The sequence below is a fragment of the Ambystoma mexicanum genome, chromosome 3q (genome assembly GCF_040938575.1).
Source record: "Ambystoma mexicanum isolate Mex_15411 chromosome 3q, UKY_AmexF1_1, whole genome shotgun sequence".
Taxonomy (NCBI): domain Eukaryota; kingdom Metazoa; phylum Chordata; class Amphibia; order Caudata; family Ambystomatidae; genus Ambystoma; species Ambystoma mexicanum.
In genome coordinates this window covers 332,705,178-332,726,602 of record NC_090926.1, presented here as the reverse complement: position 1 = coordinate 332,726,602, position 21,425 = coordinate 332,705,178, and the positions used below count along the sequence as shown (strand labels likewise).

At 48.3% G+C, this 21,425-nt stretch overlaps 1 protein-coding gene across 2 annotated transcripts in view; it reads left to right on the top strand.

The window, feature by feature from the left end:
• The window catches only part of THG1L (tRNA-histidine guanylyltransferase 1 like), a 326,539-nt gene extending 306,364 nt beyond the window's left edge, over nucleotides 1-20,175 (top strand). For both annotated transcript variants that reach the window (XM_069653924.1, XM_069653925.1), the window contains exon 6: nucleotides 19,787-20,175. In XM_069653924.1, the coding sequence (XP_069510025.1) occupies nucleotides 19,787-19,981 (195 nt within the window). In that variant the 3' untranslated portion in view covers nucleotides 19,982-20,175. The remainder of the gene's footprint in view (nucleotides 1-19,786) is intronic.
• Nucleotides 20,176-21,425: the final 1,250 nt, after the last annotated feature.

Genomic DNA, 21,425 nt, shown 5'->3' with positions numbered 1-21,425 from the left:
ACAAACCACCCCCCGACATGTGATTGGACAAAACCCTCTTCAATAAAATGCCAGTTCCTACGTTTTCATTGGTAACCCTTATCTTAAGTACCATCTTCAGCTCATTTGTAGAACACACCTCTTCTTAGGATTCGTCCATGGTGGGTCATGACGTCACCCTTCAATCAAACATTTTGTATGCAAACATAATTCCCTACTAGCAATAACTGGCCTAAACTCTTATAACCTTAATGTTTAATTGCACATAGTTAGCGTAAATGTTTCAAGCAATATAAGGAAGGATAGGTAAATAATGTCACTTTGAGTTAGTGATGCTGTCCCATGCCCCAGGTCATTGGTTTCATTGGAAAATTCTAATCGAAAAAAACTGCCGCTTTATCGCACATAGTACATCCAAAAATACCATTGAAACTCCTGGTTTCTCATTAGTAAGCCTTGGGCTCACCCCGTGTTTTACTGCTAGCCAAAACATCTAGGGAAACCCCTTCTGTCACGCTCCCATACATCAGGAGATTACCTCTGTTGTCTACAATATTTATTAAACTATAATACTCATGGCCAGTTTCTGCATCTGAGCTGACCTTCAAGGTTGTGAAGTTACTTATTCAAACATACCCTGGCCTCTAAAACCTAGCTGGATCATTTACTCAACAGTCAAAGTTCATCTTGCAAACAATCCCAACTACCGTGTTTTATTCATTTGTAAAAGGCCCACTATATTGAGAATCATGAATTCTCCATGTGTGAATTGTTTGTTACATTGGGTGGATTTAACATTTGACCTTTCTGCGCGCCCGCAAGCAAATATGTATCAATTCTAGACAAACAGTTACTATAAAAGTAACATATCCCATCCATAATTTCCTACACTCGATATATATAAAATTGCAATATCCCCCTCAGTTCGCCTCCACCCCCAGTCATCAATACGGTGCACGCAACTTTAAACCCCTCATAATCATGGGAACCCTTCCTGACCACCTCAACAATAGAAACTGTACCTATGGAAAGAGCCTCCATTAGTGTTCAGTCTATAACTTCTTAAGCATACTTTTTGACTTGTTCTCTTTATTTTGCCATACATGGGGCAAAGAAATAGAAATTGAACAACCCTTTTGAATCTTACAGAAAAATTAATAATCACTACATGGGTCACTCCATTTACTGGAAAAACGTGTTAAAGGTACAATGCCTAATCCAAACTTCAAGTACATTCTTGTTGCCTGGGGAGGTTGGATCTGATCAAAGTAATCTTCAGTGCCCAAAGAAGATGTATAAATGAAATAATCGCTACCCATTTTGGTTTTCAAACATCTGGTATTCGTTTTTAGCAATGTTGAAGTCTGGCGCTTGTGCCTTTTTGTTACTATAATGCTTGAATCACTAGTGATTGATAGCATTTTCAATCCTATCTCTCTGAGCATATTCTTGACGTGGCAGACTCAGTACAAGAACTGGGTACCCTCACATTTTAGTAATTTTGAAAGGATCAATGATATATTTCAAAGGACAGATTTCCTCAAAGTCTGATCACGTATAACAGTCTCTCACCAGTCCAATTCAAGATGCAAAGAGGTTGTAGGAGCGCTACAGGGGAGGAGAAGTAGATTTTTTATGAATTGGTTTTCAACAGATCCCCCATGGTTCGGCATACAAATGCTCCCAAATTCTAGCCCCATAGAGTGCACCTTGTGTGCTAAGTGTGACTGTGCTTTTCCTTTTTGCATAGCAATGCATAATAGCTCAGCAGTTAAGGGGTTACATTTATAAATCTCCAGTGCTGGTTTTATCATTGGCACTTTTAATGGACCCACTTAATGGCACACCATTTGGCCTCTTCTTGCACAATTGTTTTGTATTTGCCTGAACCATGTGCCTCTCTCATTGTATCTGATACTGAGATAGTTAAAGTCAATCAATTAACTCTTTTTATCCTTAAGCCATCATACCTTTTTCCTATACCAGCTTTTCTTCAATTTTCTTCAGTACAACATTGCTTTAGTTTCTTCATGATTAATTTCCAAACCATAATCCATACACAATTCTTTACATTTCGAGTATTGCCACTGCAATCCAATGGGAGTCTTCGAAATAACTGCATCATCAACAAAAAGTAATATTACAACTTTTTTGCCATCTGGGATTGGGGCATCCGCGGGCAGGGAACAGATTTCTTTTGCTATTCCATCTACATTGTAAAAAAGGAGGGGGGCAAAACATAACCATGTCTAAGTCCTTTTTAAATTTTAAAATCATTTGTTATTTCACCATCGATTTCCCCCATTTTACTATATGATGTATTCTCACTATGAAGCATCATGATATCCCTCAGTAATGAGCGTGAGACTGGAGACCATCAGTCATTTCCATCAGGCGCCTCTAGGGACTCCATCAGAAGCTGTTTTCCGGTTGTTAAAGACCAGCAGGCCGATTCATGGAATCAACGTGCGCCGAAAAAATGGCGCACGCGTGCGAAAACGTGCGATTCACAGAGAAACAGCGAAAATCGCAGTGCAAGTATCGCACAGAAAACATCGCACATCAATTCATGGAAGTCCGTGCACGCGCGAAATGTGGGATGTGCGCTGAGAAAGTGCGCGGCGCACGCTGGTGCACAGGTCATCAAACGCCGTGCGATAAGGCCACAGCGAATTCGCACATAGCGCGGCGCACATAACAAAAGTAGGCGTAACACGGGCCGTCACACGCAGAATGGGGAACAACTCGTGAAAATGTGGGCGTCACGGGGGAAGTACAGGAGGCAAGTGCGCAGAACGCCCACACGCTCGCCTACAACACGTATTCATGGAATCGAATAGGGAAAAACAGCGCACGGCCAAAGACGTGCACAGGCCCATACATGTCCGCCACACGAAAGCAGGCGGTAGCGTCCCTGTGCAGGAAAAAAATGTGCGCCAAAGTCCTACACGCGCGAGAAGGCCCACACGCGATCGGGCCTGGGGAAGCGTGTGCGTGTATTACAGGGGTGCGCGTGAAGTTCCACACGCGATTGGCCTGGGCGCGTGTATTTCAGGGGTGCGCGCGAAGTTTTACACGCAATCTGGCCTGGGGGAGCGTGTGCATGTATTACAGGGGTGCGCGTGAAGTTCCACATGCGATTGGGCTGCGTGCGGGCATTACAGGGGTGCGCGCGAAGTTATACACGCGATCGGGCCTGGGGGAGCGGGGTACGTGTATTCCAGGGGCTCGCGGGTGTTCTCACACGCGATCGGGCCTGGGGGAGCGTGTGCGTGTATTTCAGGGGTGCGCGAGAAGTTTCACACGCGATTGGCCTGGTTGCGTGTATTTCAGGGGCTCGCGGGTGTTTTCACACGCGATCGGGCATGGGGGAGCAGGGTACCACTCACCGTCTGCCTTGCGTGTAGAAGAACGCGTAGCCAACACCCACCCGCTGTGAAGTAATAGCGTGTGAACCCCAACGCCTGCAAGACACACGCACCGCACCCCACGAAAAGCAACGCCCGTGCGCGATACGTCACAGACACGCATACGCGCTAAGGGCCTTTGGTCCAATGGAATCGCGTATGCGTGCTGACGCGCTTACGCGCTAAGGGCCTTTCCTCGATTCACACGCTGACGTGCAGAATGTTCACATGCCAAATCACTCTGTATCAAGCTGGCCACGCGTAAGCACACGGAAGACCACGCTCCTGCCCACAAGGCCGAACTACTGCCCCCCAGAGCCCCGAGCACGCTCCCACCTGCCATCTGCTGCTGCCTGACTGCCTGCTGCCCACGTGCCCTGCCATTTGCTGCCTGCACATCAGCCAGGGGTGCTGTTGCTGTGACCACCCCTGCTGGAACCGAAGACTCCCGACTGGGATTCCATCGCTCCACAGCCCAGCCCCAGGACCCAGTTGCCCAGCCACTCCTGCCTCTGGGGTTGTCATGTCGGGGCAAACACCATCTGAGACCACTGACAACCCCCGGCCAGAGAGGCAGAGGGGCACCAGCTTCAGTGCCACCGAAGTTGGTGTCCTGGTGGAGCAAGTCCTGGGGCAGTATGATGCCCTCTTCGGAAGTTCCCGCACCGACAAGGACGGACTCGGATCTGGACTGACATCGTGACTGCCATCAACGCGGAGGGGGTGGCAGTCCGCGACTTACAACATGTCAAGAAGCGCTGGGAGGACTTCAGGTCCAGGACCCTGAACAAGGCCCGGCGCCTCTTGAAGGCAGCGGATGCCAAGGGGCGCCGGGGCCACTTGTCGGAAGAACAGATGAGGGTCCTGGAACGCATATCCCCAGCGCTCCACGTCCAGGTCCTTGAGAGGCAGACCCGCCTGGAGTCGAGCGGTAAGTGTACATGCATCCTGATTGTGAGCTGTGCGTGTGTTGATTTTTCAGTAGTGTGCAGGTTGCACATCTGTTTGTATGGGGTCGAGTATGGGTGGGGGTGTACAGGGCCGTGGGGCTAACACATGCAAGGGCTGGAATGTGTGAGACATGGATGGTGCTTGTGTGTGTAGGCTTGCATGCCAAATGCAGTTGTGTGGGCACACATGTTTGGATGAATGTGTATGTAAGTAGACATGTCCGTGATGTCACGCATGTATGTTGTTTTCAGCTGCATGTATCAGCACTGTGTACATGTGCATGTGTGTGTATTTGACAAGGGTGCAACAGTGATGCAACATGGATGCATGTGACAGCGGTATGTGGAAGCCTGATCGGCAGATGTGACATAGATGCCCATCTGAACACTGCGACACTTGGCAGAGGTGTACACATGCATGCAAGTGTGGTGGTGTGTGTACATGTGTGGTGCACTTCCTCACCTTTGCCTGCTCATGCTGTTGTATGTGTATGGATGGTGCTGGCAGTTGCGATATGGCTGTGGTATGGCTCATGTGTGCGAGTTGGAATGACATGTGTGTTGGGGATTGTGATGACATGTCTGAGGTTTGCCAATGCCACTCATGTACAACTGTAATGTGTGTATGTGTCCATTGTACAGTGCGCCTGTGTTTTATTTCTCCCTGTCTGCAGCGTCAACTGATGAAGAGGGCGGAGAAGGTGCTGTGGAGCACAGCGGCGGGGATCCCACCGCCAGCCGGAGGCGCAAGGCCCGGCTCCCCTCCCATGGTGTCATCTCGTCGGGGAGTGAGGAGTCCGGTGCCGCGTCCCAGGCCGCAGCTGCCGCGGGGAGGTCCAAGAGGCGGAGGTTGGAGTTGGACTCCTCGGCAGCAGAAGGGGCAGCTGGGACCCCACAGGGCCCAACGGGGGAAGATGGCACGGAGTCATCCAGGTTGGTGGGGGGTTTGGTGGAGGAGGAGGCCGTGCAAGCAAGAGAGACGGGGTCTGGAGGTGGGGATCCCACTGGTGCTAGTGGTGCAGTGCAGGACCAGGGACAGGAGGCAGCACAGGCCGCCGCGGAGGTGCCTGTGTGCAATCCTGTCCCTGATCCTGTCCCTGCATCATCTTGCACCAGCAGGGATGCCTACGTCCAGACCCGTTTTCAGGCAGGGGATGAGCTCATGACAACTGGCCTTCCTCTGCCTGCGGACGTGTCTATCCGGGTCCGGGTTAAGCCTGTCCTGACTGGTGTGGCTTTGCGTCAACGGGCCATGCGAGGTGACCTGCAGTCTTTTCATGAGGAGACTGCACATCATCTCGAATGGCTCGTTGACCACGTCAGCCTGCTGGGACAGGTCACCCAGGCCGGATTCCTCCGTATAATGGGGCTTGCTACGACCCCCTCCTCAACAGAACCCCCTATGCGCCAGTCGTCCTCCGTGCCATCTTCCCACCCATCAGTCACCTGGGTGCCCTGTGGAGCTGCCTCTGACGGTGCGGCCAGGCTGGTGGAGGAGGCATCCCTGCCACAGTCGGGAGTCGGACGTCCAGCAGGGGTGGCCACATCAACGACTGCACCCCAGCCGGCGGAGGATGTGCAGGCAGCAGGAGGCAGTGCACGGGCAGAGGCACAGCAGCAACGTGGTGGGAGCCATGAAGGCTCGGGGCCTTCAACATCGGAGGGGCAGGCATTGGCCGGAGGGCAGGAGGACCCAGGACAGAGAGTGTCTTCCGTGTGGCAGCGGTTGGGCCACACCATAGATGCGGAGCGGCAGCGGGCGGAAGAGGCACGGCTCACAATGGTCAGGGCGGAGAACTCCATGCGGAGGGCCCTGAGGCGGGCCGAGTGCCTCGAGGCAATCCGCAGGGGTTTGGAGGTGGACACGTCAACGGCCCTGCGGACCCTCGGGGCCATGGAGGAGGACCGCCTCCGGGACATTGAGCAGGAGTTCGATGATGCCCTGGCCCGGGACATCCAAAAGTGAGCCGTCAAACTAGCCCGCTGCCCTTGTACATAGTTATGTAGGTAGTGTTAGGTTTCCTTTTTATTTGGATTTATTTTGGACCTTTTGGACATTGGCCACATTTTTGTATATAGTTTATTTTATTAGTTGGTGTAGTTAGATAGGTTTCATTTATTTTGTTGGGATAATGGACCTTGGCTTGTTCGTCTGTACATAGTTCACTGTTGGATTTTATTTTTCTTTCACAATTTACCCATGGAGCAATGGCTTTCAATTATTATTTCCCATTGGATTTTCTTTTGTGGACAGTGACTTTGGACACCATTACTTTGGATTATGATTTTTGGTTTTGCTTTCTTTCACGGACATGCTTCTTTTCATTTTTGTACATTCCCATTTCTGTTTCTTTATTTTTGAATCTATTTATGTTTCCTTTAATACATATTTTTTTTTATCGAACTTCAATGTGTAGTATCATCTCATTGGTTTCATGCATATCATGATATGGGTTTTGAGATTCACTGACACCCATTGGGTGTATGTGAGGGACATGTGTTTGTTTCGAAACTTGCAATTGGTGTTCTGTCATGTAATTGCCATTTCTGTGTTGGTGGATGCAATACTCGGGTGGGTATTTTGCATTTGGAGGCTGACCATAGGGACCAGGGATCTAGATTGTGATAACATGTTGGCTGGGGAACATGAGTTGGACATGGGTGGGGGCCTGCTGGCAGGTGCCCCACAGTGCTGGGGGGTGGGGGTGGTGGGGAACATGAGTTGGACATGGGTGGGGGCCTGCTGGCAGGTGCCCCACAGTGCTGGGTGGTGGGGAACATGAGTTGGACATGGGTGGGGGCCTGCTGGCAGGTGCCCCACAGTGCTGGGGGGTGGGGGTGGTGGGGAGCATGAGTTGGACATGGGTGGGGGCCTGCTGGCAGGTGCCCCACAGTGCTGGGGGGTGGGGGTGGTGGGGAACATGAGTTGGACATGGGTGGGGGCCTGCTGGCAGGTGCCCCACAGTGCTGGGGGTGGGGGTGCAAGGGGACATGAGTTGGTGATCATTAGTGCAAGGAGACATGTGCCTTTGCTGGGGGGCATGCCCATGTTGGGTGGGCTGCCTGCGGGACATGACCAGGGATGCAGGGTAGTCCCCTGTGGTGTGGGCTGCCTGCAGGGGCTGTGGAGGGTGTACAGGGAACACCTGGGAGGACCCACACTGCCAAATCACATGTAGGACTCCCCGGCACCCCTGAAATACACGTACCCTGCTGAAATCGCGTGTGGAACTTCCCGCGCACCCCTGTAATACCCGCACGCAGCCCAATCGCGTGTGGAACTTCTCGCGCACCTCTGAATGACACGGGCCCAGGCCAATCGCGTGTGAAACTTCTCGCGCACCCCTGAAATACACGCGCCCAGGCCATTCGCGTGTAGAACTACTCGCGCACCCCTGAAATACACGCGCCCAGGCCAATCGCGTGTGGAACTTCTCGCGCACCCCTGAAATACACGCGCCCAGGGCAATCACGTCTGGAACTTCTCGCGCACCCCTGAAATACATGCACATGCTCCCCCAGGCCCGATCGCGTGTGAAACCACCCGCGAGCCCCTGAAATACACGCACACGCTCCCCCAGGCCCGATCGCGTGTGAAACCACCCGCGAGCCCCTGCAATACACGCGCCCAGGCCAATCGCGTGTGGAACTTCTCGCGCACCCCTGAAATACACGCACACGCTCCCCCAGGCCCGATCGCGTCTGAAACCACCCGCGAGCCCCTGAAATACACGCACCCAGGCCAATCGCGTGTGGAACTTCTTGCGCACCCCTGCAATACACGCACCCAGGCCATTCGGGTGTGATACTTCTCGCGCACCCCTGAAATACACGCACCCAGGCCATTCGCGTGTAATACTTCTCGTGCACCTCTGAAATACACGCACACGCTCCCCCAGGCCAGGTCGCGTGTGGAACTTCTCGCGCATGCGTGTTCCCGACACCCGTAATACGCGTTCACCGCTTTGCGTTTGCTGTTTGCCAGTCCGGTAAACTGGTACAGGGTTGGCGCAGCCCTTTGCCATGGTCTTGCGATCTTGGTGGCTTTTACTTGCGCGAGGGCATTCTTGGGGGTGTAACTGGCACTGCTGCAGGGTCGCTGCGCCACTCTGCGCCACGTCTGCTTTTGGAGGTGGGAATCCATGAGTACGCTGTGCGCGGAAATTGATTTTATCGCACGCAGCTGGCGCAGACATTCGCACGGGCACGTTGTGCGCCAGCCGCGTGCGACACTTTTGAGGGGAATTACATGAATCGGCCTGTACAGCCATTGTTTTTTTAAGATCACAAACATCTGCAACAAGACATTTAACTTAAAACGTTGGTGCTAATATTTTTTGACAAAATCAAGAAAACTGGACATGTTGAATTAGATTTGCAGCCACACGTTGTACTAACCCCACTATTGAACTCCTTTGATGCATAGTTAAAAATTCAGACCTGAATAGGAATTGTGTCTACATTGCATGTTTTTTTTAATGAACTGTTTTTATATGTTTGTTTTCATTGCGAACTGAATAAAATATTTCGAATGTTACAGGAGCTTGGCTGAATACAATGTTAAAAATGTTACACAGTATTAAGATGTTGGTCCATACCAATAATGTGAACTTAAGGGTTGGGCAACCAGTTTACTCTCATGTTCTATAGGTTTATTTCAGTACAAGTAAATGTAAACTTTCCTTTGACCTTTTTGACTCATTTTTCAGAAGATATTTGATTGGATCTCTGTTCTATAACTAATTGGCTAAAATGGGATAACTATTTATCTTCGGTAATGCACATATCCATAGGCCTTGTCACTGATGTCATACTGGTTGAAATTCTTCCAAAAAGCACTCGAGTTAACTATGTTTGGGCCAGGGACTTGCATTGATCTTCTTGAAAGGATGTTGTCTTTATAGACCTGTAGATGTTCATGGTCTCGTTGGAGGTTACCAATTCCTGCACTATCTACCATTTCATTTTTTTTAAATCATCTTTATTTTGCAATGGCACATTCTGCATTGTACCAGTCAGGTTTCGGAAGCACAGAACAGGCCACTCGCCTAACTTGTCTTGTCGTAATTATCTTATTATTCATAGAGCACACCATCGCCTCTCGGGAGACCTCATGAAACTTATGGTAATACCCTAGTGCCAATCTGACTAACGCGGTTTATTGGTCCTGGTTTTTACGCACACAGCTATGTATCCAGATTCTTTCTAAATGCAAGATTGCTGGTATAGAGTTTGTGATTGAAAGTTTGCCATAGTGTTGCTACTGTTTGTAAACGTGTAACTCCTCCACTTATTAATTGGTTGCACCTTTGTTCCATTTACCTGCAATTACTGGCACAAATGGGCCACCATGGTTGATTGGTTTGTTTTGTTAAGAGTTCCATGTACCATGCATAGCACTTTAAACTCAATTTGCTTTCATACTGGTATCCGTTATGGAGAGGTTAAGGCTGATATGTGGTCATGCTTGCCCAATCTAAAATGCATGTTTATAGCCATGTTTTCAGTCTTATGAAGTATTTGCATCTTGTAATCCCTAAATATTCACTAGTCACATTATCTAGGTTTATAACGCCAAACATATTATCGCCTGTACCTTACAAGGGAAGGCTATGACTGCTGAAACTTGCACCTCCATTGACATTTTGGCCTCTTCAACAACATTCAGGATTTTTTACCTTTCCAGAGGACATTGGCGAATGGCCCAACGACTGCAGGCATTTTTTCCCTGGACCATGATTATATTTGAGTTTTACCACAAGAATGTTCATTATAGATGGATTCAATTTTAATTGCTTACAACTCCTCCATTAATCAGTAAGCAGAGACATTTCAGGTAGGAGTCAATTCTGTGTAATTTTACAAATCAGTTGGGTGTCATCTTTGTAGTTGTATATTTGGAAACCCATATTTTTAATAAAATCAAAGAAGCTACATAAACATTGAACAGAATGGGTGATGGGGATTAGTTCTACAGCATTCCTTATGACATGTTATGGGCTGAGGATGAAAACGTATCGACATTTTGGTCCTCTGTTTGCTATGCAAGGTTTTGCCTACTACCGGTATTTTGTAGATGCAAGTGAGTAGCCCCTGATGGCTAATGGTGTGGAACGCTGCTGACACATCTAGTAACATCAATCAGTTGATCACTGTGAAATATCAATATTCTGACTTTGTCAAAAATGGATGGGGACACACTCAGCCTAAGGTGGGAGACCTACCAGCCGGGGAACGAGAGCCATTCCTACACCAGAAGGGGAAGGTGCAGTTTTGAGTGCTCCAGGCCCTATTGATTACCTTTTGTACCCGTTTAGTACCGCTTCTCTGTACTCCCTCAGGAAAATGCTGCCCAGTTTCTTTCTTGTACTTGCAGAACATTACATGTACATCTAGAGTCTCCAGAGGGATGCCTTCTCCAGCGCCTTTCCACAGAGAGGGTGAATTATTACACAATCCATCATCAACAAATGTAACAAGCGACAGCTTTTATCGTTAGGCACCTCCAACATACATGTACTTGCTTATCTGCATATTAGTTGCAGAGCGGTTCCATGTGCTACGCTGGCGTCATGACACAAAATTAGACATTCTTCATAGCAGGGCCCCACTGACAAAAGTGGGCCTGTGAGGAGAAAGTAGGTGGGGCTTATCCACCTTTTTATGTATTCACCAGTCTGTGACTCGTACGGGACGGGGGAATATAGGGACCGATTGATCTGCGGAATTAGTGGGAAAATACCAAAGGCAGAAGAAGCAGGAGAATGAAACCAGGATCGGGGAAAAGGGAATGTATGGGTTGTTCGGGAGAGGTCAGAGAAGGTAGAGGTGGTCGACCAAGAGATCCCGAAGGAGGAAGGATGGTGTGTAGGCCAATTCGAGGAAAGGTGATGCTGTGTGGTGAATGTGAGTGAGTGAGTGTGTTGGTGGGAAGGTAGATGGTGGATGAAAGGGTGACTGCGAGACTAAAGGAGAATGACTGAGTAGTAGTGGAGGGTGTAGTAACAGTAGTGCAGTGGACAATAGTGATGGAGAGGGGAGAGAAATATTGGTGAGAGGATATAGGAGAGGGTAAGATGGAAGAGTGAAAGTAGACTGTAGAAAGAGAACACTTGAGGGACAAAAGAGAAGATAGAATCAGGGAGAGTGACAGTGGGTGAAGTAGAGGGCAGGAGAGTAAAAGAGAAAGGAAGAGTGAGAGAGAGATTGAGGGAGAGGAAAGAAGGAACACAAGGTTGCAGACCTGGCTGTCTGGAAGGCAGGACCCTAAACCATCTCTTGGAAAGGAACCATAGATTGTTCCCTGAGGGAGACAAGACAGATGAGGCATTTGCCTTTAGGCCGTCATGAAAAGATGGACAGATTTTAGATAGTAGGTAGTACCAAGACAGAGGCGAGAGGAACGCCTAAATTAGGGTGACATCGCCTATCCCTAGAGTGAGAGGGATGACATTAGGCCTGTTGTGGGGGACAAAATACCCTAAACCTCAACTGGGAGATGGTGTGTTCTTAAGGCCATCTTTGCCATCTGTCTTGAGTCTGCTCCGCTTTACGCTCTATTTTATTTATTTATTGAGCATTTGTATGGCGCCTATATATCAAAAAGTGTTTTCAGGTGCCAAAAGACAAGGATGGGTACAGGGGAATATTTTTTACAGTAACGGTCCTACTGGGCCTTGTGACATTCGGAACGTGCAACTGCAATAACAGGAAGTGCAGGGAGAAGGAAAGGGGGAGAAGTGCCAGGGAGAGGGGACCAAACGGATGGTAAAGTGCTACGGGAGGCCCAGTAGGGCAAGTGCTCAGACAAGGGGATAGGTGTAAATCGTGCAAGGGAGGGTGTGGACTAGACTCATTAGGCTAGTCGGGGAAGGGTGTCCAAGGGCAAGGACTGGTAAGGGTAAGAGGGAGAGACTGGTTGAAAGAGGGCCTGCCCCAGTAAGGATCATGAGCGATACAGGCAACCAGACATAGAGGCAGGTGGAGCTAGCAGGGTAGGGGAGAAAAGGAAGGTCTTGTGAAGTTTCCGGAATTTAAGGAGATCCATCTCAAGGTGAAGAGGGGCAGGGAAGGCCATTTCAGAGGGAGGTTCCTGCAGAAGAAAAAGATCTACCCCCTCCACTCTCTGCTTAGAGAAGCATTCGACGTGCAGAGGGTTTGAGCTAGAAGACCGAAGTATTCTAGCAGGGAGGTATTTAGGGAGAGAGAGTTGGATGTAGTGTGGTCCCGACCCCAGAAGGCCTTGTGGATGATGCATAGGGTCTTGAATTTGATCCGTGCAGCCACAGGGAGCCAGTGGAGAACTTTTATGGCTAGAGAGATGCGATCCCTAGGCTTGAGGCAAAGGATAAGTCTTGCAGTCTTATTCTGGATTAGTTGAGGGGACAGAGGGAGGAAAGAGGCAAATTAAGGAAGAGGCTGTTGCAGTAGTCCAGCCTAGAGAGAATCGGAGCTCTGTAGACATTGAGTTCGGGGGAAAGTGAGGAAGGGAAGAATGCCTCTGAGGAGGTGAAGCTAAAACTGAGATTTCTTGGCAAGGTCAGCGATGTGAGGTAAGAAGGAGAGAGAGGAGTTAAAGATTAGGTGTTTTGCCTCACAAGAGGGTAATGGGAGGGGGCCCAAGGAGGGCTGTCTGAGTCCAAATGAGAAGGATCTCAGTCTTACTGGCATTAAGGCAGAGATCATTGGAGGCACACAATGCCTGATTAGCAGTCAGTCAGGAATGAGAGAGGAAGGAGAGGAGGAAGAGAAGGGAAGCTCAAAGGAGAGGTGACTGCCATCAGCATATCATTGAAAATGAGGAGAGACGGTGGAGATCAGGTGGGCAAGTGGTAGAAGGTAAATGTTGAAGAGCCACAGCGAGAGGATAGAGCCCTGAGGGATGCCGCAGGTGGAGAGTGAGATAGAGGAGAGGAACAGGCCTTGTTGAACTTGAGAGGGCCTATTCAAGAGGAAGGAAGTCAACCAATCCAGTGCCCGGCTAGTGATGCTTAAGATTTCACAAAGCTGATTTGTGAGGGTGGAATGATTAACTGTGTCGAAGGCGGAAGATAGATCAAGGAAGATGAGAACAGAGTTTGAGAGTAGGTCATCACAGGTGTTCAGGAGAGCTGTTTCCGTGCCTCTGGCTGCTCTGAAGCCAGCCTGATGGTCGTGAAGGCAGCCAACAGATTCAGTGTGATGGATTAGTTGGGAGATGGCCAGCTTCTCCAAGAGTTTGCCCAGAAAGGGGTAGGGCGATATTTAGCCGAGCAGGAAGGGTCTGCAGACAGCTTTTTTAGGAGGGGTGCACCAGGGAGTGCTTGAGGGGTGGTGGAAAAGATCCTGTGGAAAAGGAATGGTTACAGAACTCAGCCAAGGAGGGAGTGATGGAGGCAATGCTGTCCTTGGTGGTTCTAGAGGACCATGGGAGCACCTGTTTGTATGAGACTTTCATAGAACAGACTGTCTTGGTGACCTCATCCGGCACTATGGGTGTGAAGGAGGAGAGAAAGGAGGAAGGAAAGAGAGGGGCCAAGGGAGGTCTGGGTACAGGGAGTGTAGGGGGTGGGAGGGAGTAGAATAGAGAGAGGACAGGATGTCCTGAGTTTTGGTAGTGAAGTGGGTGACCAAGGCCGTGCAGAGGGCCTAAGAAGGAAGAGAAGTATAGACAGAAGTAGGATTGGCAAGTTCCTTGCAGATATTGAAAAGTTCAACCGTGTTTGAGATATGGCTTGAATGTGGACCCGTTTCTTGGAGTGGATGGAGAGTCTTTATTGCCTTTGGAGCAGGTGACTGGCCAGTTTGTTCAGTGACTTTGCACTTGCGTTTAAGCGATGGTAAATCAGAATCAAACCAGCTGTTGCACTTGAAGGCGGGCGCTTCATGCGGATCCTCATGACTGGGGCAAGGATATCAAGAGTGTTGGAGGTGGAAAGGTGAAGGTTGGCAAGGGAAGTGTCGGTGTGGGAGTCGATAGCAGGAGTGGGGGCGAAATGAAGAGGGCGGCAAAAGCAGCTACTGACACTCGCTTCATCGGTCGAATGACTGAGAAGGAGACTGGCTGTGAAGGCAGGGGCTTAGCCGGTGAGCCAGGGAGCTCAAGATGGTAGGAGAGGAGACCATGGTCAGACCAGGAGAGAGGGGTAGTGGGAGGGTTAGAGAAGGAGATATCCGCAGGGATGATCGCATTAAGGGTGTGCCCAGCAGAGTTGGTTAGACCAGAGGGAAGAATAGTGAGGGAAAGAGAATTGCAGAGTTTGCAGAAAGGTAGCGTGTCTGCAGCAGAGTCTGTGAGTGTTAAAAATCTCCATGGAAGAAACGCTTAGAGGTAGAGGTCAAAAGGGAGGAGGCGAGGTCCGCCCACTCCGAGGAAGAGGGAGGTCAGCCCCGGGGTCCTGCAGATGGTAACGAGAGTGAGGGAGAGAGAAGGGGAGACGCAGAGCTTACAGACAAGACATTCAAAGGAGGAGTAGGATTGAGTAGGCATGACAGATGCAGGGACCCGTTCAGTGAAGGCAAGAGCCACACCACCTCCAGACCGATTGAGGCCTGAGTTTGGAGAGGACCTTCTAGCCCTCAAGAAGGAGAGTGTCAAAAGCAGTGACAGAACTGGCATTGAACCGTGTCTCAGTGAGAGCGAGGACATCATGGTTAAAGTCTTCAAGGTGGTGACAGATGTCGGGGGAGTGTTAGACAGCAGAGCGAGCATTGAGGGTAGTGAGATGAAGGAGGTTGCCACCTTTTAAAGGTCTTCCGTGGCGGGGTACAGGGCCAGGGTACCTCTGTCAGTGGTGGCGGGGAGGCAGAAAGGGGAGTCGTAGGAGGAGGGTAGGATGTTAATGAGAGAGGGGAGACTCCCGTCAAGGAGGAGGAGGTTGGGCTGAGAGCCCTGGGCCATGATAGTGCCATTATATATACATTAATGATGCATCTGGATGATAAGTGTGCCAGAAGCAATTCCCATCTGGTACCACCATTAATGGTTGAGGAGGAGAAAGGGGAAAGGATAGAGACCATGTGGGAGTCCATAGGTCAGGAGAGGGGACAGCAAAGAGGATGTTAGTTATATTCTGTCTGGATGAAGCGTTGATGTAGATATCAGCAATGGGCAATGCTGGGTTGGAGACCAGGAGTGCTTTCTAAAGTCTTCCAGACTTCGAGAGAGGGGTGGGAAAGGATATAGAATAGCAATTATAATAGATAGGAGTTTCAAGGGGAGGGGGACTGAGAGGAAGGGGGACTGCACGCGCCACTCACCAGGCAACCTAGCAGCCAATCGGGAACAAGAGACAATGAGGCACAGTAAATTAAGGATGAGGGGAAAGGCCTAGGTTACAAAGCAGTGAGGGAGCCCAATCAATTCACAGTTCTTAGAGCAGCAGGTATCAATTATCAGAAAGTAAATTGAGAATTTGAAGCGCAACATGTGAGTACAGGCAGTAGTTATTAAGAACATTCAGGTTCAGAATCATACTTTCAGAATGCAGACATTAGGATGAAGCAGTGGGAGGTGGGAAGGTTTAAGCAGAAGTTCATGGGAGTTAGTATCAGCGCCGGAACTAATCCAATTAATTTGGCTCTCACTAATAGGTAGAAATCTCCCCAATTACACACAACAGGTGGGTTTAGGAACATCTAGTTTGGAGTTGTAGAGGATACAGGTAAAATGCCAGTATTAGGACAAGGCAGAATGTTAAAACATCTAGTTTTGACTTTTCAAATAACAGGTAAGATGTCAAAATTAGTACAAGGCAGCAAGTGAAAAAGACAGCTAGATTTGAAATTCAAAGTAGCAGGCAAGATCTACACCTCTGTTCTTGGGGCACTAAACTCCTTTGGGTTCACGTACCAACTCTTCGTGGACGACACTCTAACCTTCTCTTTTCCTGAACTCTCCTCTGATCTCTTCTATCACAATGTCCAACTGTCTCTCTGCCATTAAATATTGGATGGCTTTGCACTCTCTGATATTAAACTCTACCAAAACAGAGGTAATCTTTCCCTGCCAAACGCTCCCTCTCATCTCTTCCTACCCAGTTCCCACCTGACACTCTCCCCTACTCTTCTTCAGCTAGAAACCTCTGTGTCATCTATGACCCTTCTCACACCTTCACTACTTTCATCTAAAAAAAACTGGAACAGCAGGTGGTCTCAACCTCCTAAATATGAAAATCAGGAACCTCCTTCCTTTCAAAACAACCAAGCATCTCTTAACCACTCTTGTCTTCGCTAAACTGGACTACTGTGCCAGTATCCTCTTTGGTCTCCCCAGCTATGCTTTCTGTCCACACGACAGGATCATTAACTTCGCTACCAGGACTCCCTCACTTCACACCTACTTTCTCGTACCGTCACCAGGCCGGATGGCTGATGATGCAAAACAGGGCTATATTTAAATGTCTTCTCCTGGTTCACAAATCAATCCACGGTAACGCACCATTGTATCTATCCAACTCTATAAGCCTTCTCGTAATCTCTGCTCTCTCCTCGACTACCCTTGTGGCTCCTCGCCCTGCCTGTGCTTCCTCTTTTCTCTCTTCTTGCTCCACTTGCATGGAATTATCTTCCCCCCGGACATCCGAGAAACAGTCCACATGGAATTGTTCAAAACCAAACTAAAAACCTAACTCCTCACCTCTGAGTTACCTTCTTAACGTAAAAAAGGGGGTCCTGGCTAACTTGCAATTCTGATTTTTGGAAAGTAGATTCTCCACGCTCCTTGCAGTTTAAACAGGGCAGGTTTATGTATTAGTTAAGTGTGGACTCATGGTCCTAATAGTGGTCAGCCGACACATGTTTCGACTTTGTGGGTCTTTATCGAATCCGAGTGATTTGTCCCCGGCTGAAAGTACCGCGGGCAAATCGTTCACATGAGAAAGGTGCGAAATACAAAATGTTTGCACCTTTCTCATGCGAACACACATACATTCTCACACCCACACACACCCACAACACACCTCCTGCCCTCAGCACACACCCACCCACTCCCCCAACATAAACAAACCCCACTTACCTTCATCTTCATGCTGGTTCTCTGCAGCGCCAGTTCCCTTTCACTTCCGTGATCGGGAACCGGCGCTGTAGGGTTCTTTTCTTTATTTTTTGTAACGGAAAGCTGCAGGGGTGTCCCCCGCAACCGCCACTCACTATACCATAAAGTATAGTGAGCAGGGCGATGCGGGGGACACCCCCGCAGCCCCTGGTTTTTTTTTTTTCAATGCTAGAACTTTTGGTCAATGCGACCATTTTCTTTATGTAATTTCAACCTAAACCGTCTTTATCAAGGCTAAGGGTTCGGCCCCGGGTGGGGTCCCGTTTGAGGTCTGTACAGTTCCTGTGTGTTCACAGCTTGGGTCCTCGGTGGGCCTCTAATATGATGCATTGGTGGAGCTGTTGCTTCCTCAGTGTCTGCTGGCATATTAGTATCATTATTATTTTCGCCTTTCCCGAAGCAGCAGGCATCGAAGGTAAGGTGTGGGTTGGAGTGGGAAGCAACTGGCGAGGAAACGAGAGAGAGTAGTGACGGAAGATGAGGAGAAATAAAATTGGCAGACCCGAGGGGGAGACTTAAGAGGCCAGGAGAGAACACAGGTGCTGATTGTGGATTCTGACCCACGTTCCCAGCCTCCCGATTGCTCAGCGCCTCTCTCCCGAATGTGGCTCTGGAAAGTAACTTTTCTTTTCAACTGGTTGTTTGAATAAATACAGCAAAACAAAGATTATGGGCCTCATTACACGGATGGCGGAGAACCATGGCGCTATTAGCGCCATGGTTCATGCCGGTAAAATACCGGCACCGCCTTGGCGGAAAGGGGAATTACCGCCCCATTCCAAGGTTGGCGGGGCGGTAATTCCCCCTTCCACCATTGCCCTTCCGCATTCCCATTTTTAGCCCATAGGGCTCAATGGAAATGGGGAAGGCGCTAATTACGGTACCGCAAATTGCGGTACCGTAATTAGCTCCCTGGGTCCCTTTGCGGGTTGGTTTTTAACGCCTGCAAAAAGCAGGCGTTAAATCCCCCAACCCGCAAAGGGACCTCGTAGTAAGGCGGTAAGGATTTACCGGTACCGGTATTTTACCTGTACCGGTAAATCCTTACCGCCATCCGTGTAATGAGGCCCTATATGTTATAACAATATAGCAGACATATGAAAGCAATGTGAGCTGTTGGCAGAGAATGTCCATTCTTACGATTATCTAGGTATATGTTTCACCAATAAAGGGGGCTGGGGTGAGCAGATTAAGAATAGTAATTTAAATATGATTAAACGGAGCGCGTCAGTTTCAAGGTTTGCTAGTAACAACGGAAATAGTCCAGTTAGCTGAGCTTTTACGTATATTATATGGAAGCCAGACATGCTTCTCTACACGGAGCTGAGTTTTGGGGCCATTGTAACATGAGCCTAACTGTTTCAGAAAATAAATATTTAAAACGTCTCCTGGCTCTCCATGGCCCTACAAGAATTCTACATTCCGAATTAGGATGGATGGAAATCGAGGGGTTGGTCAAATGAAACCCAGTTTATTATTGGACAAAAATAAATTAAAAAGTTATATAGACGCGCGCACGGTCAGAGAGCATACAGTGATCGGCTTCCGTGGTTCAAACATGTAACATAAACCCTGTAAAAGATAGGACAGTACATGGTATGGATAAATCCGAAATCCATCAGTAAAGATGCACACACTGTATCCAGTAAAGCAAGCACACTATGCTTCGCCAGTGGAATGCTCTTGGAGAAACTGTATAGAGTACATAATGAATAAGCACCCACAAAGCTTTGCGAGCTTCCTTGATGAAATATGCCAATCGTTTGCTAGGATGTTATTCTTTAAGTTGAGATATGGTAGTTTTCCAGTAAAGGCAGTAATAAAATCATGGAACCCTAAATGTTTAGCCTCACGCCCAGCGTGCAATAACTTCGACGAGACTGTCCAATATTTTTGTTTTGGTGTTCATTTTAAAAAGACATACGACAGTGGAATTTAAAGGCATGCCTAAATATGCGTCGGGTGCAAACTTTGAGAGGTGGAAGAGCTCCGTAAAACCACATTGAACCTGGATGTAATATCTCAAGCAATCTGTTAATAGTTTGGAGCTCCTCAATAAATATTCCTCCACCTCCAAAGACACATGCTTTTAAGTCCATTATGAGCTGGGCAATTGATTTTTTTTTCTGATGCAAGATTTGTGATTTAACAAAACTCAATTTTGGGATGTGGATTTATACTGTGTATTTTATTAGATGCATTGAATTTATGAATGTCTATTTAAGTCGTTTTATGACGTGTCAACATAAACTGATTTGGTTAATTTGATATACATTTTTTTGCTTTTGCACAAGAATGTTGCACCCAAAACCTTGTTTCATAAACCTGCACTTGCCCTATTTGTGCAGCTTTTCAAAACTCTCTTGGCACATTAACACTATGAGCATGAAATCCTAATTGTGAGTTTATCACTGCAGGTTAATGAAGTCACATTGAAAAGGATACAGATGCCACTGGAAACCGAGGAGAAGGAGGTGCAGGTCAACCGAACCAGAACCCATGCTATTCTTTTACACTGTGACATTATAGGCGAGTTATTCTGGGAGGAGCACCCTGAAATTCTCACTGATGCTAGCGGACTATTGCCTGGAAAGAACTCCAGCTGTTCCTGAAAGCACCAGAAAATACTGAGAGGGAGAGAACTTTTGCATACACAAGAACTGTGTGTTACCTGAGGCTGCAGGAGAAGCCAGCATGCCAAGAATTGCAACGGGAACGAACCGATCTCTGTTCAAACAAGTCTTAGATTCTCACATGCAAATGCCGATAGATCATTGAAAACTGATCATTAAATATTTTTATACCATCTGTTGTTTCTTATTTCTTCTATAAGCCCATGTTGTTCATTGCCTGCTTCAACTTATGAAAACGCTTTGGCAGTCACACCAAACATTCTAACAAGTGAAATGCTTTAGTTTCTGGAGAGGTGAAAGGTTTGATAGAGGGAGGATTTCTGTTGCAGCTCTATTGGCCACTGGCTCTGCCTCCGAGCTAGGGCTGGTCTTCAAGATTCAGCATATGGCTAGAATCATTTCAGGACAAGAGGGCTCGTAGTCTGTCACCTCTAAAATTGAATGGCTCATAGATTGGTCCAGGGAAACACTCCCATTTTACTGCTAGCACATTATTGCCCAGAGTCAACGTTCTGTGTCTCGATGGCTTGATTGTGGATACATAGCCTGCCACATTTGTATATATCACTGAATTGGCACATTCATACGTAGCCTTTCACCACTATCTCTGAATGGACTTGGTACAACAGATGGTTGCAAACTTTCATCATTCACACTGGATGAACTGGGAGATGGGCACACGAATGCAGAGCTTGCCACCCCTGGGTTTAGATGGTTCTAGAATTTTGTGAGGAGCACACATTGTTGAAAAATGGGTACCAATATTTGAAGGTTGACGTGTAAGACGTTTGAGGATTGGGTTTTCAAAGTTGTTGGTAAATAGACGTGGTGCTGAATCATGGAGTCAGCCTTTTTGGCCACCTGTTTTACACCTCTATAACCAGTTTATACTGCCATCCAGCCGGGATGAAGTTACATGCAGACATGAATGAGTGGAGATTGTCTTCGACCTGTGGTAAACTGCACCTGCCTCTTGCGCCGTGGACATGAGGAACGACACCGGTGAACAGTTGCAGGATCCAGGCAACCCAATCTTGTTAATGAATGGAAAAGAGATTAAGAGACTCCTGTGGCAACCTAGGGTTTGTCGCATGCAAACACAGTCGGTAGTAAGTAAGTAAGAGGCGAATTATGACACCAGCCCTGAAACATCAGACATAACTCTGGTAGATGGGCCACCCTGTGAGAGGCAAGGGAGAGAACCGTCAAATTTACATTCGAAACTATGCATCCTTGACAGCAAGGGGAACAATACGAGAAGCCAGCCAAATCCAATTGGAGCCAGAGAGAAAAGCCTGCAGACCTGCAATCGCCTGGCGGAAGGGGAGCACGCAATGCTGAGTAAAACGGAAGGAGTACCGCAAGTGAAGGAGTTAAGCTGACTGTTAAAGCTGTAGGCATCCATTCTGGAGTGCCTTGGGTA